The sequence below is a fragment of the Phalacrocorax aristotelis genome, chromosome 16 (assembly GCF_949628215.1).
Source record: "Phalacrocorax aristotelis chromosome 16, bGulAri2.1, whole genome shotgun sequence".
NCBI classification, from domain to species: Eukaryota; Metazoa; Chordata; class Aves; order Suliformes; family Phalacrocoracidae; genus Phalacrocorax; species Phalacrocorax aristotelis.
Window position 1 is genome coordinate 10855891 of NC_134291.1, and position 19217 is coordinate 10875107.

At 37.5% G+C, this 19217-nt stretch overlaps 1 protein-coding gene across 11 annotated transcripts in view; it reads right to left on the minus strand.

The window, feature by feature from the left end:
* The window catches only part of STXBP4 (syntaxin binding protein 4), a 78905-nt gene that overhangs the window by 36418 nt on the left and 23270 nt on the right, over window positions 1–19217 (minus strand). For 9 of the 11 annotated variants that reach the window (XR_012663352.1, XM_075111335.1, XM_075111338.1 and 6 more), the window contains 8 exons: window positions 18880–18976; window positions 17386–17498; window positions 16633–16719; window positions 15059–15124; window positions 9261–9437; window positions 7012–7128; window positions 6446–6495; window positions 4627–4751 (listed from right to left, as the gene is read on the minus strand). Coding sequence is in view for 10 of the 11 variants with exons in the window: in XM_075111335.1 (XP_074967436.1) it covers window positions 4627–4751; window positions 6446–6495; window positions 7012–7128; window positions 9261–9437; window positions 15059–15124; window positions 16633–16719; window positions 17386–17498; window positions 18880–18976 (832 nt within the window). In the remaining variant the exon portion in view is untranslated. Of the gene's footprint in view, window positions 1–4622; window positions 4752–6445; window positions 6496–7011; window positions 7129–9260; window positions 9438–15058; window positions 15125–16632; window positions 16720–17385; window positions 17499–18879; window positions 18977–19217 lie in introns of all 11 variants that reach the window. The other 2 variants (XM_075111336.1, XM_075111337.1) reach the window with 2 other exon arrangements.

Here is a 19217-nt window from a genome sequence, read left to right on the forward strand (position 1 = left end):
TGTCACATCCCAGGCTGACAACAGATTAAAGGAACACGATGGGAAAAAATAGTTGAAGATGTACTGCTTGAGTTCCTGCCGAGCAGGGAAGCAGGCTTCGTAGCACTTAATGGATACTGATGAGCGGGATTATATCAACAAGAGCAAGGTTGTATTTTTGGATAGAGATTTCCGAGGCAGAGTGAGGAAATTAGCAGTCAAAATACGTGAAAGCTGCATTATGCTAGCGCACATCTCAAAATGCTGATTGCCTGCTATTTTATCAAGAGATAAGTATGTACCAGGGTTAATCAGATTTTAGCCATTACTAGTACCAACTGTATTTCTTTTCTAATTATGTAATAGAAAAAGAAGAAAATGCTTTCTCAATTTTTTTTTAGCATGATTTGCACCATATGATCTACTCAGTGCAGCCAGCTACTACATTAAAATGCTACAGTTCTTTCACTGAGGCATTATTGTCCTTTGTATGATGAAAGCAATTTTCTTTATGTCTTCGGGAGGTGCTTGCATTCTACAAAACAAAAAGGCCTCTCAGGACTTAGTTTCTAAAAATAGCTAACAGTCTTTCAGGAAGATGAAGGATGAATCTTTCAAAGGATGAGCTTGATTATTCTGTTTATAACTTTTTTATTTGTATTTCTGGATCTTGAGGCTCCTGTAGTAGTAAGCACTGGAAAACAAGTTGGCTGGTTTTTCTTTTCTTTTTTAGACAGAGCCCTCGCTTGAAGAATTGCCAAACTGACTTCACAGAGCTGTCGCTCAACCTGCAAAGCTGAAAACTGATCTGCAGCATTACCACAAGGCAATATGTACTTGGGAGATTTTCAGGAATACACTGAACTCCTTGAAACCTCTTCTCAGGCAAAATGTCACGTTATCACCCAGGAGGAGGACAGTTTGTGTGGCTAATTCATAAATACGTCATTTTGACCTGGATGGCAAGGATGATATTTAACAAGGGAAGCAGTTTTCCTTGGGAAGAACACTCCACAATCGTGCCTTGCACCTCGACTTTGTTTCACAGGTATTGTAAATGAATCTAAAAAGTATTTTTGTTAGGGCTCCTTTACTTTGTGTTGTACAAAATGAAGCAAATACTGAAAGAGAAGATCTACTCAGAAGGTAAAATATATCATGATGGTTGCCCAGCTATGCATTTTTATCCACTTAGCAACCTCAAAAATAGCCACTCCAATTCTCTAAGAATTTATGAACAAATTATTATGTTGTGGACATCTTTCTGGAAAAAGGGAAGCCTTTAGTCTGCAAAGTAATGTCTATTATGCTTTTTTCTTTGATGTATGATATTTATGAAGTGCTACATATACGAGAGCCCCCTTTTTATGACAGCCCATCTGCAAGAAAACTGAGGATCACATGGGAAACATTTTGTGAGAATCTGGCACAGAGGACTGCAGGCAGCATGCTATTAAACGGTTAGTCTGCCTTAACTGCCTTTTTTTTTTTTTTTTTTTAAGAGAAAGAGTGAGCTTTAAAGCTTTAATCTCGTACACAAGCGCGTCAGAGCCCAAATCTATGTGTAATACTCTCCAAATCAGTATGAACTCGGAAGGATGACGTTCAATCTTTAAATCCTCTGCAGTGCTATTTTTAACTTTCAGGTTCATAAAATGGATCCCTATTATGGCTCCAGAGCTTTCCAGCGTGTATCCTACCTATTATGTTTGACACAAGCACATGTTAGAATTCAGCTGCATTTAGAACTAAAGTTTTCCTCGCACGATTTCCTGCGTAGTGTGATAGAAACAACTCAGTGTGACAAAACTCTACCATTCTCAGTGGTGGAAAACCAATTATCTCCTCTCCTGGCCACCAGAGTCACTCTAGTTCTAATATTCTGGACACTTCTGAACAATTTTATTATCTTCCGACCTTGCTTTTTTCTCCATAGAGTGATTTAATAGGTAAGTGTTGCATAAAAATGTCAAATAAGACATTTTTCATATCTTGAAACATTTCCTCAACAAACATATCTATTTGGCCCCTTTCTAAATTAATCCCCAAGCAATGTAAAAAGGATATTAAAATCTTTGATACCATGATTTTTGTCAATCGTAATTCACCAGGTTCCCAAAAACTCCTGTAATGTGTCAGGCCATTTCTGTTTTATTTTAACAAATCAGTCCAGCTAAGCTGGATTAGAACTGACATGTCTGCTCAGCTATGGGTAAATATGATCAAAATATAGCATCATTTCGATGATCTGAACCAGGAATCATACAGTAAGCCCCAGTTGTTTCTTAGATTTCCAACTGCATGCAGTTTATTACAGTAATTGGTCATGAACTAGCATAATTTTTACCAATGGAAAGAGATTTCTGTTGATGACCTGAGGATATACACGTATCTCCAAATGAAACTGCAGGCTACGTTCACTCCCTACAGCAATAAACTCTTCATTAAGACACTATTTGATACATGTTCATGTAAATTCAGCAGAATAACATTTTGTAAACATTCCCATATGAAAATAGAGCATAATAGTCAGGAAATTCTGGTAGTTTTACATGATTCTGGAAATCTTTATATTCCTCATTTTAGCATTAATTTTCTGCTTTAATTTTTCCAGGACAAGAAACCCCACACTCTGGAATAACTTCATATTCCAATTATAATTTGATGAAGGTGCTGCTGAACTGACACTGAACCTGCACTGTCCTCCGGTGCTATGAATGATTTAATCTGCCCGTTCACATCCGATTTTAAATAAAAATATCTGTCTTTTTGCTGATGAACCGATACCAGATCTAAAAGCTCTGGAGGATTTGTTTCCTCAAGGGCATTTCCTGACTTCAAAACTCACTTTTAAAAATCCTTAACAATAATGCTCTGAATTTCTAAAGATTTGGAGAAACCTTCTCACTCTGATGCATCCTTTGCATCTTGGAAAAAAGATCTGTATCTGAGTTATTAAAGCTTATATTCTAAAACCCTGTTGACTCAGACTGCATTCACCACTTTGGTTTAAATCCCATCAAGGTCAATGGAAATATTACAATAAGTTTCGGGTGATGTCTTTCAAGACAAGAAAACACAAGTCTTTATAATCCCATGTGATGCTTACTTCTGACTTCTTCCTCCTAATGTTTAGAGCAAGATGATCTTGAACTACAGAAAGTCCTCGGTGTATTGTTTTTGGAAGACTGATGAATGCTATTAACAGAACTAAAATAACTTCCTAATATTACACTTCCATTTTTCCTGTCGTGAGGTCTGTGTTAGATAAAAGCTGTTGATGACCCCGAAAGTAAAGACCCTGCAAAAGGCAGGGGAAACAGAAGAACAAAAGTGAAAAGAAAAAATTGAATCCACTGAGCATTCTCTAAATGATCTGCTCTGTGGCAGCAAATCACTGAAGTCTCCAGTACCAGCCATTGGCTTTACTGCACTCTGTAACAGGCGACTAATTTCAGCTTGCATAGAACTTATCACTTGCCTGGCCAAGCCTTCTAGAATGGGATGAAATGTATTGAATATCTCTGAATTATTAGGTCTTTTCAGAAATGTCTACCCACTCCCAGGTTAAACCTCAGAAGAATAAATATTTTCTTGATTTAGCAAACAACCATATTCTTATTAAGAGCTAGTAAAAGAAGAGTAAAAGAGGAACAAAACTCCTTGCTTTGGCTGAACATAAACAGAAGAAATTTTCAACCGACAATTAATAAACAACATATACATGCCATCAGAAATAACAGAACGAAATACCTGATGCATTTTTCTGGAAGAGTATTTATGATCCAAAAAATGTTCTGTGACTTCATTATAATTGAAGACACTCTTTGTTACAAAGATTTATTTAATTTACTTTTTTGCTCTTTGTTTACTCTATCTTTTCTGTAAAGGTCTCACTATCGTTTATTCCATAGCCTTAAGTGAATTAGAAAATATACCCAACTTACTTAAATAAGGTCATTATTATTATTACACCCATTTGACACTGCTAAAATGCATGCAATAAACTACCCTGGGATATCTGCTTAAAGTTAAGGAGGAAATGCACTTACTGTTTTAGGGCATTAATAGGGAAAACAGCTTCTAATTCTAGACAGATACTAGTTTTCCCTCGTTCCGCATTCTGTATCAGTCCTACAAAGTACTGCCTAAATCTTAAGCAGCCAGAATTAAGGCAGCTCTGTAATCTTGGAAAGAAATGAAATGAAAAAATGATACAGTGGACAAATTCTGCTGGGTGAAGCACACAACAGGAAAGTGGCCAAATCACCATATGAAGAGTCCAACTGTAGGAGAAGCTTCTGACTGTGGGCAGGGTAAGTTTAGGTTAGGGTAACGGTTAGGGTTAGAAAAACGAGGCACTTAGCAGCAGGAGCCCTTTTCCTGGGTTTGTAGGTCTTCCAGCATTCTGAGAAACAGGGGGCTCTGGACCCCTTACCTACCCCACAGTCCTAACTCAACCCAAACAGAACCTCTGCGCAGGATCCTTTTCCTGCATTTGGAAAAAGCCCCACACGGAGACTCCTGAAACACACTACTCTCCATTAGCAAGCAAGATGCTAAAGCCGCAACGCTGGGTGGAAGAAAGGAAGTACTTGTGTGTGTGTACGTGCAGACACGCACACAAAGACGCACATGCTCACTCACAATCTACTTCCAAAATGGCACGGACAGACTTGGCGAGGTCTCTGGCTTCTGCTGCAAGAGCTGTTGTGACAGTCGGTCCAATCCTTCCCAACCGTGCTTTAGTAGACAATGTTGTTCTTCTGTCACTAAGAGAACAAAAAATGGTGTTTATTTGAAAGAGCATAAAAGAAATTGTTACTTTTAATAACGTAACTTGCGTTTCTAGATTGGTTTTGGTCTTACTGTATGAACTAGACAGATTCATACTACCAAACTGATGAATTTGCCTCAGTAGCAGTTCTGTCTGTGCAATAAAGGTATTAGGAAAGTTCAATTCAAACAACATTCACGTCTCAAAATCTAGTGTGGAGAACTCAGTGGGTGTCAGGAAAGTAACTTACTTAAAAGTAAGTTTGATATTAGCATTTACGAAGGGACACTGCTTTAGGGACCCAGTTCTTATCTTCTATGCTGCTAGTGAGTCAGTCACCTTAGCTTTGTGTTTTATACTTCAAACCATTTACTAAAATAAAGTCTACGAACTTCATAAAACATGCAACATCACTCTTGTGCAGTGCCAATGGGAAGTGCATTTAATTGATTAGGATTTAGCATATGAGAACACAGACATCTCCAATGTAACAGCTGACCAGATCCTGCCGATTTTTTTGAAATAAAGTTCCGGGTAACTTCACTTAAATATATTTGATTTCCTTGAGAGCTTCACTGAAAAAGTTGGCAGGAGAGAGACCAAACAACTTTACTGTTGCATAAATGTTAATGGAACACTATTTGGGGTATATAGGCTCAATCATTGTAATATTCTGAAGGACCAAAGGCTGCTCTAAATCTTGCTGAATATTCCTAGGTACCTTTTGAAACAAGAAAAGTAATAAAACTTAAATGGATCTACATTGTAAATTTATTTATATGCTTAATGATGATGCAATACCACTTGGGCAAATCTAAAAAACAGTAATAGTAAAAAAATTATAACCCACTCTTAAGGTTCCTTGCACTTTTAACTAATCTGTAGCACATTATAATTACTTCATGGAAACATTCAAGCAACCATAGCTATGTAATAACTAACTGTTTTTTAATTCTGAGGTATTTAATGCAGCTGTATCCTGAAAGCCTAATTTATAATTCACAGAATCCCTGCTTGAGCAGGCACACCCAGAGCAGGGGCACAGGGCCGCGTCCAGGCAGGGTGTGAATGTCCCCAGGGAAGGGACCCCACAGCCTCTCTGGGCAGCCTGTGCCCCTGCTCTGGCACCCGCACAGGGAAGGGGTTTGTCCTCATGGTCAGGTGGAACTTCCCGTGTTCCAGCTTGTGCCCGTGGCCCCTTGGCCTGGCGTTGGGCACCGCTGGAAAGAGCCCGGCCCCATCCTCCTGACACCCGCCCTTCAGATATTTACAGGTATTGATGAGATGCCCCCTCAGCCTTCTCTTCTCCAGGCTGAACAGACCCAGGTCTCTCAGCCTTTCCTCACAAGGGAGATGCTCCAGCCCCTGAGCACCTTGGCAGCTCTGCGCTGGCCTTGCTCCAGCAGTTCCCTGCCCTTCTTGCACTGGGGGGCCCAAAATTGGAGACAGTACTCCAAGTGTGACCTCACTAGGGCAGAGCAGAGGGGGAGGATAACCTCTCTTGATCTGCTGGCCACACTCCTTTTAATTCACGCCATTCCCTCTCCTCCAATAAAATGACACTCAAACATACAGCAAAAACGTAACAAAAATAGCTATAAAACAGTATTTGGAGACTTTGAAACAACAGTAGGTTTTTTCAATATTAATATTGCCATTTCAACATTAAAAACTATGTCACTTCATTACCTTAAAACTGTTGAGGAAGTAGAGTTATCTGAAAGAATTTCATGCACAACCTGTTGGCCACAGTCAAGAAGTTAACAGTTTATAAATCACAGTCAAAAAGTTAATACCTTATAATTTAATGTTCGATTTGAGTGTGGGGAATTTGATTTGTAATTAGTCTACTCTCTCCCAGCTAGAAGTTTTAAAGTAAACCCCTAAATATTATAACCCCTTTAAATGAAAATACAATAACATAACTTTTTTGTTTCATAACATTTCAAAATATTATCAAATATTACTTTTTCTGCATTTTTTGTCTGGGAAATTTCAGAGAAATTTATATGAGTTTGTGAAAAATTAAGAGGAAAAAATTATCTGATCAGTTTCATTTGTTTAGTCTATAGCAAAACAAAGATTAAGTAAATTCCTACATGGATCTGTACACTTACTTACACATGCTCTTTATTTCTAGTACTGAAAGGAACTCTGCAAACTAGTTTATAGTCAGTTTACTACGTTTATTCCTCAGAACATCAACACAAAACTTTTCCAAACAAAATATTGGTAGAAATGAAAGGCAAAGTTACCTCTACAAATTGTAGCAATTTTTCAGCAGCCACCTCAAAGGTCTTCCTAGCTGATTCTGATTTCCTCAGCTGGCAGTCGAGCACTGTAACTCTCTTTCTCAAGTCTTGGATGTTATCCTGGGAAAGATATTTTAAGGCTTTTATTTTAATAATTCTCTCTCATGGCTCACATAGATACATGGTGTGAATTGAAATGGGTGTCTGAAATGTTTAAAGACACACTCTTCTCTACATTTCTGAAAAACATAGCTGCTCTTGAGGCAGGTATGCCTGACCTGTGAGTAAATCAGCTCCCAAACTGCAACGGATTTTGGCAAATGATATAAAGGTTGAAACTGGCATCTAACAACAGTGATAGGGCTGAAACTTCGGACAGCTTGAACTGATTCATGAATGGATCAAAAAATACCTACCCGACAGTGACAGTATCAGTCAGCAGGGTGGCATAAATAGCCCGTATGTGAACAAATGCAGTCCGCTAGTTTGCAGCTGTGCATCCTTTGGCCAACAGAGCAATTATGGCATATCTTGGAGAAAATGACGCCCTAGGATTTCTCTACTTCTGTAACCTATTGATCAGTGCCATGCATCCCTCTGTACTTCAGCTACAGAGAATGTAAGTCCCACCAGATCAAGTTCTGGAGGCTGAAGGTTTCAGCTTGAATTCCTGGCACTGTTTGTGTGAGAGGACCACGACTGAAGTTTTCACGTGCATATGGGCTTGCTTGTTTAGCTTACGCTGTCTGCTGAACAGAAGATCTAGACCAAAATACTCCCCAAAATTAAGAAAATATCACTATCATTAAAAATAAACTTTTACATCACTGTAGGTGACCTTTTCTGAAAGCCCACTACCTATCACCAAACTTATAAAAAACTCACCAATACCCAGTAATTATCTTTACTTGAAGCAAATGAGTGCACACATTTGTTTGTATACCCTGCACAAAGCAGCAGAGTCATGATCACTCTGAATGTCGAAGAATCTGTTGATTAAAACACCTTCCTTTGGCAATCCTGCTGCCCACTATCGGAGAAGGAGCTGGTAAGCTGTCAGAGGGACCTCACTCTTTTATACTCAAGAGTATACGATAGAGTTGGTACCTACTTGACACTGCTTCTTTTGAATAAGAAATGCAGAGAATCAAGTCTCAACTCAGATACACAAGTGCTCACTCAGAATTTCAGGAATTCAAGCTAGCAGCTCAGAAACAAATCTCTAAGAAAGCAACCCACACGCTCTGAATTTCTTAAAATGTTGACAAACAGTTCTTCAAAAATACCTGACATAAAAGGTGGGGCATCTCACTGGGATGTTCAGAAAGAAGAACTTGTAGGGGGTGATTCACCTCATCACACACACTCACATGAGATGTGAGGACAGATGAGAGGAATTCCTCCCCGGGGGCTAAACATACTTGCTATGTTGCTTCTTCGTAAGCTTGGATACCATAGCTCAGTTTTACCTTTAACACCCTGTAATACTGAATTAATTCTCATGAGGAAATAAGGCAACATTTCAGTAGATTTTCTTCATCAATTTATGTGCACAGCCATTTTTCATGAGTAAAAGGAGGTAAACACAAATGCCAACCTGCTTGCACTTACTGAGACTGTGTACAGAAAATGGATCCGCAATTATGGGGAAAAATTTGAAAGTGCCTCAAATATTTTATTTCTTAGCGTCTTTTGAAATGCCTCATTGGAGATGAAGTGGTTTTAAAATATGAGGCTCAGCAAAAAAAAAAAAAAAAGGTGTTTTTGGCAGGATACTGTTAGTAGCATTTAAATGATTATCTTCACAGGATCACAGAATCCCAGGTTGGATTAAATCTAAATTTCCTTAAGAACAGCACTGGACGTCATATTGTTATTATTTGCCCAACAGAACCAAAAATATGAAGGCCATTGTTACATTAATGCAGAAGCGTACATATATACATATAATCTTTAAAGACAATATATCTGCAGTCCGGAAACTATTCCGTGCTTTAATGCTTGGGATGTGCCATTTTAACCTATGGCCCACATATGCTTCTAGCTCCTATTTTCCAGCCCAAAGATATCTGGATACAGGAAGACTCACACACTTCACATTACCCCTTTCACCACGCATCATTCCAGTTATTGGATAATACAAGACAAACAGTGACCTACTTTAGAAAAGCAGATGAAAAGAAAATGAAAACAAGATACATGACAACAGCAAGGAAACCATGGTAACTACAACAGGCGGCTGCTTTTCTTACTTTACTTTGGCCAGAATGATCAGCGAGCTGAGCCTTCAGCTCCACAATTTCAGCTTCTAATAGGCGAATTACTTCTTCATAGTCCATCTCCATCCCACAAGCCTGCCTTTGTGCAGCTTCTGCAAGATGAATCCTACTTCGCAGGGCTCTTGTCTCTTCTACAGCTGCCTTGGCTTCCTGTAGATGATAGAATTTAATTGAAAAGTTATAACTCCAGCTAACAAAGTAGTACAGATTTAGCTCAAATGTACTGCAGTTGGCACTGGGGATACCTTTAGTATTTACGGTTAGATGATTCAATCGCTAATTTTTAAGTGTATGATGTACAAAACCCAGGTATTCACAGAGAGAGATAATTTTCCTAATAATTAAATCACAAATTCTATGACTACTGTAAATCTAATCAAATGAAAGGTTTTATAAAAATGCACCTGGTGCTGTTCATCTGCCCCATCACTTCCATACTAAAAAAGTACTTTAATGAGATGTTACTTTATTATTATTGTCTGAATTCACAGTCAATCTGGAGTTCGCACATCATGTAGATAGACTTCTAATGCCAGCACTCAGTCCACACTGTTCTCAAAGTAAGTGCTAGTTTTTATTTTTCTGCCTGGTTCCTGCTCTTACATCATTATCCTGTCTCATCACAGAAGAGTGTTTTATAAAATTTATATATAAACAAAGTATGGAAAACTGAAAATTAGAAACTGTTAGCTTTTAATTCAGCTAAAGTAATCCCTAAATGTTGTAAAATCTGATTTCGAGAAGGACATTGCTCTGTTCATTTTACTACTGAATATTAATTCAAATCAATTTTGATTTGTAAATTTAGAAAGTCAAACTAAAGGTCTGGACAACAGATGAGTTTACACTAGAAAATACAAACAAATTGCTCATCAAAAATGTAGACATACAGGCTCACCGGCACCAAAACCAATGAACCATCTTTCCCCTCAGCTTTTTATTAATCTGTGGAAAAAGTCACTTTATATTAATTTTCTGAATCATTTTAAGTTATAAGCTTTGTGAATATACAAAGTCACAGAGCTAGAAATTCTTTGTACAAATTCCTCAGCCGAGGATACTTAGGTGAATATCCTGTTCCCAGTCTACCTACTGTATTGTGTAACTATATCCTGGTTGGGAATGGAACTAGAGGGGAAACAGGTAGGGGAAGAGGAGAAACACACCGTGAACCTACAATAAGTAGGAAATAACCTTCCAGGAACTCGCCTTGAAATCTCTGTTTCCGAAAAGCCTAAATGACCAAGTCTTCCTATATTGTGGAAGAAATGTCATAATATTTGACAGCTGCCATAATATAAATGTCTAGAGAGGTCGGTTAAGTTCACAAAAGCAGATTTAATTCTATTATTATTTCCTAACTTAGAAGCATTCGTTCTGTGTAATCCATATCCTTCAAACCAGGCCTTCCTATACTTTGTCATAAAGTTTTTTCTGTAAAATGATCTACCAGTCTCAGTTTTGGATGCCTTTTAACCTGTACAGTGTTACTCTCAACAAACAATATATATTTATATTGCCATAAGTAAACTAATCCCAATGACATACATATAGGACATCATCATCTTCATATTCACAATGGTTTTGCAATACAATACCGATCTGGATGATTGCCAGGGACATTCTGGTCTCTTAGAAAATAAAGCATTGGAAGAAGTAATTGCACATGTAGCAAACGGCAGCACCATTAGTGAATAGGGATGACATTGGTGTTACATAGTCTAGAGGTTTCTGTTATAGGAACACAAATGATAAGAGATACATTTAAATAACTTTTAATTTGACAGCAACTATAGTGACTTTTCTTTTGGAATCACAAAGCATTAGATGAGCCTATTCTACACCATGATCATCTCTACCTGGAAACACACTCTTCGAAAGCTTATTGCTGCACGTCTTTCTGTTATTCAGCTCGGTTTACAGCTGTCTGCACAGCACTAAAAGCCGTGCAAGGGGCCATTACTGAAAGCACTCACTGAAAGACCACCAGAACAACCCACCCCTCCTGCAAGCTGCTCATAGCGCTTCTTTTTCCTAGAAATGTTTCAGAGAACAAAAGGGCTTCTAAGAAGTTATGAATCTACAGAAGTAGAGGTCAAAATTACTGCCTCTGTAAAGGGCATTTTCTTGCCGCTGTAAGAAACAGTGTGACTCAACTGCAAGGAAAGCTGGGCCCTGCTGATACAGAGGAAGATTTGGTAGCCTTCAGTAGCAAAGGTATCTATCCTTCAGTAACAGGCTGGAGGCGGGATAAAGACTCTTGGAGACAAAAGTGAAAAGATGCTCCGATGTTAGATTTGACTAATATAAATGAACACACCAGCCTCAACAAAGGGTGGCATCTTAAAAATGCACACATAGGAATTACTTAAATAAACTGACATCAGAAAAGTAATTGGAAAATTGCTATAATAAAAAGGGAGGTCTGCATTTTGAAATAAGACCTCCTTGAGATAAAGGTTTAATCTCTCATAATCCAGAATCGTCTTTACTCCTCCATTGTTTTTTTCTGAAACCCAATTGTTGAATATTAATTTCTCTGTAATAGCAGACTAAGTATGACCAGATTTCAACAGTGAAAGACCTAAAGGAATAATTAAGGAACAATGGGTTCTTACATTACAATGAAACTATTTTCCACACTACAACTGAATTAGCAAAATTTTCTGACAAACCACAGCTGTTTGCTAGAGCAGGGAGGCACAAAGGGCAACGATACCATCAGGTTTCCCCGTTCTACAGTCACTGAAGCTGGCACTGCGGCAACATGGTGGCTTCTCTTACTTATGCAGGTAAGGGCCTCCCACCACTGAAGAACAGATGGATTACAGGATGCTTCAGCAACATTTTCTCCTGTCCCATTCAACTGCTTGTATAAAAGAAGACCCAACAGAACTGGAATCTGCAGCTGCTAACATTTCATCTATATAAATGCCTGATAGGACCATTTGTCTTAATCTTGTATGAAGCCACTCAACAAGTAAGAAACTGCAGGCTGGAGGAGAGAAATGGAATCCTTACAGAATCAGTTTCAAGGTACAGGTTTCTTTCAAAGCCAGTGTGTATTTTTTTCCTTGGACAAATTCAACTGCCAGAAGAAGGTTTTATCCAGTAGTATTCAGCCACCACAAACGCTGGGACAAAGGTATTCTTTTAAACCACATGAAAAATTGTAGTTACAATTCAGTTATGTTTATTCATTAATTTTACAAAAATTGTATGCCAAAAACATCCTTTACAAGAACTGAGTATCTTTACTACATATTAAAATAAAAAAGCTAATGAAAAAAAAATAAACCAAATACTACTTCTGCCAGGCAGGGTGAAATAAATAAGCATAGAAGAGCAAATCTTAGCCCTGTGAAACACAAGTCCAGCAGTATGGGATACCACAAACAGTATCTTATCTCTATGGCCTTTTGCATTTCCTATGTTTAGTTGAGATGCTTCAGCTGACAATAACTGCATAAAAAAAGTTCTAGTCAAGAAGAGATCATGCAGGTTGGTATGACCCACGACTTTTGGGCAGCACAGAATACACCCAGACTCATCCAGGAAGATAAAAGACACCATCACAGATTTCACATTCACGGTTTTGACATGACTTTGGGTACTCAAATGTGCCAATCTCACCTTCCATATGATTTCAAGGAAGACCCAAACACAGTGCTACATCACAATCTCAAAGTAAATAGATATCAATCAATATATTTTCATTGTCATAGACCAATACTAGAAAACCATCACTACCTCATTTCAAATTTAGCAATATTTCTAATTTTAGGAGTTTGCTTGTCCTGTTAGCTACTGATTCAAGCACCGTTTAATGAATCGGTACTAACAAAACATGTTCCTTAACCAGAATATTTGTATGCTGGCCCCAATTAAGCTGTAATCTCTGCAATTCACAATTAGCAGACAACAGAAATACTACAAAAGAAACTCCAGTATATGACTAGCAGCCTATATCCTCATTTAAAACCTTGTTTTTTCAGGAAGGCAGTGATTGAAAAAAAAAATAAATGTTTGAATTAAATTCAGAAGACCTTACACACATACCTAAGTTGGTGTGTTTGTTTACTTTTAATCAGGCCATTAGGGCTCAATAACGCACTCATTAACTCATTTCACTAACTTCAGCTCAAGCAGAAATGCACCATCGTAAGTTAAATGGCAACCTGTACTGTAAGTAGCCTATTTTTAAACAACTTTTCACCACGAATCTCAGCATCAACATTGGTCCTGAACTACAGAAATAGATATGAAATGCTTGAAAATGCACCAAGTACAAACAGAACTAAAATTTCCATTAAAAGCCTGCTTGTATCTCCTAAAATAGGTCACTCAGTGCTGTAATTACATATAATTTATTTTTCCTCTTTCATTTCACTGTATGGAACCTTTTCAACAGCAGATACTTAAAACGTTTACTAGGAAATCAAGAGTATTTATCCCCTGGAGGTTTGTACTGCAAAGCTGACCTTCACCATCACACAGCCTTCGTTGACAGAAAATAAAAGTACGAGGACCTCGTGCGGTAGGGAACGGGCATTGCGGCCACTTGCAACTCCATCTGAAACCATCTTCGGCCAAGCCTACCTTCCCAGTAAGAGCAGGCACGTGAACTGAAGCTCTCGATGCTGAGGACCTGGTGCCCATACCGTTTGCATTTTGGGGTTCGTACTTTGTACTAGCTTTACTCTAGACTGACAGACTGAACATCTGCTCTAGTCTAGAGCAAGAGACTGAATGCCCAGTAGCAAATGGAAACATGAGGTGCGCTACTGTGACATACTTCCAGTTAAATTTTATCCAAAAAAGAATCCAGTTTATTTCCCTGCTGTCCCCCAGTGCACAGATGGCAACATCACAATATTAATGGAAAAAGCTTTCAAGCAGTTCTCTTTCATTCATGGAATAAAAGGTGATAATGAAGGTGCTGAACCTTGCATATGAGCAAAAACAGAAAAACTAATCTTAATATAACAGTACACAGAAACATTTTTAAACTGTATCTCGCATTTTAGTACACGGCATCTGGTGGAGCAGGTAGCCATGAAAAGCCTACAAGGAATACGTGTAGCAGCGCAGGAGAGAAGAAAGGTGGCCCGCTCGTAAGAACAGGGGCTGACAGGGTGATGTTCAGTACAAGCAGGAAACAGCAAAGTTACTTGGTTTTGAATCCAAGCTATAAATGACATGAGACTTACATGTAATTGGAAATTTTCTTTAGGAGAGACAAGAAGGCTAAGTTTCATAGAAACTCTGATTTTTTTCTCTCATAGCTACAGAGAGATATGGAGACAGAAACAAGACATTCCTCACTACCTTTTTTTTCCTGGTAAATATCAGGTAGAATTGACAAGTACATCTATTTTTTCATTCCTAAAGCTCTGGTTGACATATAAAGTAGCTAACGTTAGGACTGCAGATTAGGCACACTGTTGCCTTAGAACAGCAAAATCACTTCAAGAACACTTCAGACCAGAAAGGTACCACTACATTATTATCCAACTCATCTGATCCAGCTTGCCTTACGATTCCTACCTGAATTCAACAGCAGAGAACTGTTATTGCTCTAGAAACTTAAGGATCAATATTCTCCAATTCTAATCAAAAGCTGTGTAGTAACAAAAGAACCACTCTGCACTGAAATCAGTGTGAAAGTATAGTCTATACCAGCATCAAGGGAGAAAGAAGTGCTCCCTTCCACAAAAAACAGTAAAAACCAAAAATGAGAGTAATTATATTTTTAAGAACCTTCAACATACTTGCTTGACTATTTCTAGCTCCTCTGTTAACTGTTTCTGTAAATTCACAGATTCAGACAATTTTTCCTGTTAAAAAAAAAAAAGGAAGAAATAATAATTAGGTCTGAAAGAGTTTTGATTCCTAAAACCCAATTAGCTCGCTCAAAACTACTGGTAGCAATACTTAATTTCTATCAATGTACTTACTGCCTTCTGTACAACTACTAAGTTTCTAGACCATCACATATAACCAGGAACACAGATATTAAAAAAGTTCTGGTGGAAATAATAAATAATCAACAGCTTTTATAAAACCCGTGATAAAAACAAATTTTAACCTCTAAAAGCTGGATTTTCAGAGAGGTCATTGATACTGTTTAAGTTTCTTGAGCATCTGAGGATTATTTACTGAATGTTTCTGTGCTATAAGTAACATACATATTTTAAGTCCCTTGTTACCCTGACACCTAACAAATGAGCAGAATGAAGGCATTTTTGTGGCTTTAACAAATTGCTGTAAAACCTAATATTCACATCAAGTATTTTCAACATCGTATGTTTGACCATTCTTTCACTCGCCTACTTACACCAGAGCCTGAAGGTACACCACTTTCTGAAGGTTAAAAGTTCTACTGAAGTTTTTTTTTTTTTAAGAAAAAAGTGCTATAAAAGCATGAAGATTCTCATCCTGAGTCAGACCAAGGGTATTTCCTCACTCAGTATCAAATATCTGACTGCAGATTGTTAAGGAAAGAGTGTAAGAAATGAGGCAATTATAGACTGATCAGTGCCAGTTTTTGACATCAGTAATTTAGGGACTCATGATAAAAGCATTCACTGCTTCAATGTAAATCGGGTTCTTGCATTTCAGTACAAAGTTTTCAGAAGAAGAATCTTTGTGCACAGAATGGAGAACAGCTCTTCGGGCATGTCAACCCACTGTTTTTGTAACTGCTAGCAAGAAAGAATTTTTTTGGACTAGGAGGCAATTTGTAGAATTGCCTGTACCTTGGGATCAATTTTCAGGTACACTGAATACAGAACCAGAATTTTTTATCTTTTGGGTTGTCAGGAAAGAAATTCGGGAGCACAGCACCATGGTTGTAACCCAGGGTATTAAGAAATAATAAATATATTTGTTGCTTTAGGTCTTATGTATTTTGTAATGTCTGTGAAAGTACGTATTAATTTTGAAAACAGATTAATTTATCCTCCAGTTCTGACTTCTTTCTAAAGTATTAGCATATGCTCAGACACGGCAGTTACCAGGATCACACATTTCTAAATAAGATTGCTATGCAAATCAGTTACTTCTCCAATTCACTTTTGTAAAACGTCTGCTTAGTCTCATTTCTCTGTGAATCAGATTTTTAAAAAAGCGTTAGTATTCAGTATAACAAATACAATTCACTATCGCCAGAAATAAATTGGAAGCATCCAATCTTCAGACATAATTAGGACTGTTTGCTCTGCCTTTTTATTTATTCATCAAAAATTGCACATAAAATTCAAAAGAAAAATGGTAAATTACTACATACACTCCAAAAGAAATTAGTCTCTTGAATAATTCAAAGAAAATAAAAATAAAGTATTACCTTCAATTTACTTATCTCTTTTAAAGCTTCATTTCTTTCTTTCTTAAGTCTTTCCATGTCATCCTCCAAAGAATCACAGGTTACAAACTGTGCATATTTAAATATGTAAGGTTAGAATGTATTGCTAACTGTATCTTCCATAATCTTTAACATCTTATCTTGAAAGAATGAAAAATTTCTTAAAAGAAAATGAGAGGATAATCTTAATTTTAAAATAATTTAAAGGTCTGAAAATGCTAAAAATGTTTAAGGGCGTTCTGACCAACTTACCTTCCAAAGGAACTATTCTTCCTATTAAAAAGGATTACTACAAATATTTTTAAAAGTACCAAGAATACAACCCTAATAGCTCATTTTCTTCAATATTTTAAATAATACATAATTTTATTTTATTTTAGTATTCCTATGCTGCAAATGTTCTTTCTCACCTCTAGAATAAAGTGGTTTTCACTGTAGCAGTAGTTCAAATCACTGTTTATCACTCACACAGGTAGCAGCAATATGTATACCATTAAGAAGCCACAATAAATCACTGTTGTCCATACTTATAACAAATCACCACATAAGTATGTAAATTGCTTTCTGCAAAGTAGGTTGCTTTAAAAAGCTTCACAGAAACTAGGTTACCTTAAAGAACACCATGATATGGCGCCGTTCTAAACATCTGCCCAAGATTTGGAGTAATCTTACATATAATAAGCTCTCCAGTAATCTCCTCCCAACAGTTAAACACTGTACAGGCACATACTTTACCTGTGAATCCATTAAGCTGGCCACTTCACTGACCCCAAATGCTACAGGTTTTCGGCCATCGTCTGTTGCATTCAATTGCATAGAGAACAGACTCCTCGAAACTTCAACGAAATCTAAAATACAGTTTGGATTTTGTTGCTGTAGCCCACAAGTTCCGTTTAGTAGCAGTATCACTAGATGCAACACAACTACTGCTCTCGCAACGCATGGCTACGCTGTTATAAATGCAGCATCTGCCCTCCATAAGCTTTCTGAAGGAAAATATGCAAGTCAGACACGTCTCTCTGAACACAAGCATTTCGTAAAATTGGTAAGAAGAAGAATAAAAGTGTTAAAAACTGGTCTTGGGATGAAATATCCCTCAGTCAAGTTGCAAAGGAGAAAAGGAAACAAAAGGTGGTGTGAAGTTCACCTTCAAAGTACCTGGTTAGAGATGCTCTGCATTTGCCAGAGCCCTGTGAAACAGAAACCTGCACACCTGTTATACAGCTGCACTTCCCAACGGATTGACCTTGCTAGAGGAGACACAGTATCTTTGCAAGAAAAAGGAAAAATTCCGTGCTGGCTCACAGCTCATTTTCCTTTGCAGGTCCTTTAAAACCATGTTAGAGACCTGGTTAAAACTAATGTTGACCAAGTTGGAAGTTTTAAATACAAACACTACAGAATTCTCAACTAAGATGCTTTGGATCACCCATGCATTTCGAATGTCTAAAGAAAAATTCTGCTACAGTATGACAGAAAAGTGGAAATATAAAGGTCAGTCTGTTCACACCACACCAAATCTGATGGAAAATCCAGTATCTTTCTTGATAAGGTACTTGAAAAATCCAGTGTCTAGTTGGATGGTTAAGTAAAAGAAATTACTTTTCATATACTAGCGTTGGATGCTGTTTTTCATAAGCTCTAAGGAAAGTGAAATTTCCATCAGTTTTAGCATTAGAGCTATCATATGTCTCTCAGTTTATGAGAAATATTCTTAAATTGTGAGTGTCACCACCCAAAGTTGCCATAAGCAACTCATCCCCATCAGAATTAGGTTTAGCTAGAAGAAGAATTATGATGGTCTCCATACAAATCTCGTTCTATATGCAATAGTTGACATGTTCTTGCTTCTCACAAACTAAACAAGTTAAATAATCCATCAGTTTGGTTGCTTCAAGAAGTCTCTTTAGCCATCAGTACTCTCCCAAGTAATTTTTGGAACAATTACAGTACTCTATTGTCAAGGCAAAAATTTAAGAATTTGCAAGCACAAGATCAAAACTTTCTCAAGGCTGCTCTTAATTAGATAAATTTGTGTTTTGCTCTCCAGTTGCTTAGTTTCAGAATTCCAAGCTTATTTTTATACAGTAGAATAAGGTCCTTGCCTCAAAGTATCATTTTATTTGCAAAAGCAACCCAATACTGACAGAAAATATATTAATAATTATTATCTATCATTTCTGTGTTCCTACATTTCCTTATTTTCCATGGTAATTAACAAATTATTACCTCCAAAAGACACTGTTCCTTTAGAATCTTTCTGAGGTTGCTGCCTTCGGGGTTGCTGCTGTTCATCTGTGGGCTGAATCCCAAGATAATTCAATGCCTGGAAGGAGAAAACTTATTTTGGGGCGGGGGGGGGGAGGAGGGAGAAAGAAAGAACTGGGGATAATGACTGCAGGGACATGGGGGAGTAATTAGAGAGCTATACTTCAAAGAGCCTTTGTATTATAGTACACTCTCACTGACAACACTTTTATTCCAGAGACGCTCTGTGTCTTTTCCTTCTAATTGAGAGATGTTCAGATATTATTTAACCTTGAATACAGATGAGTGTAATAAGCAAA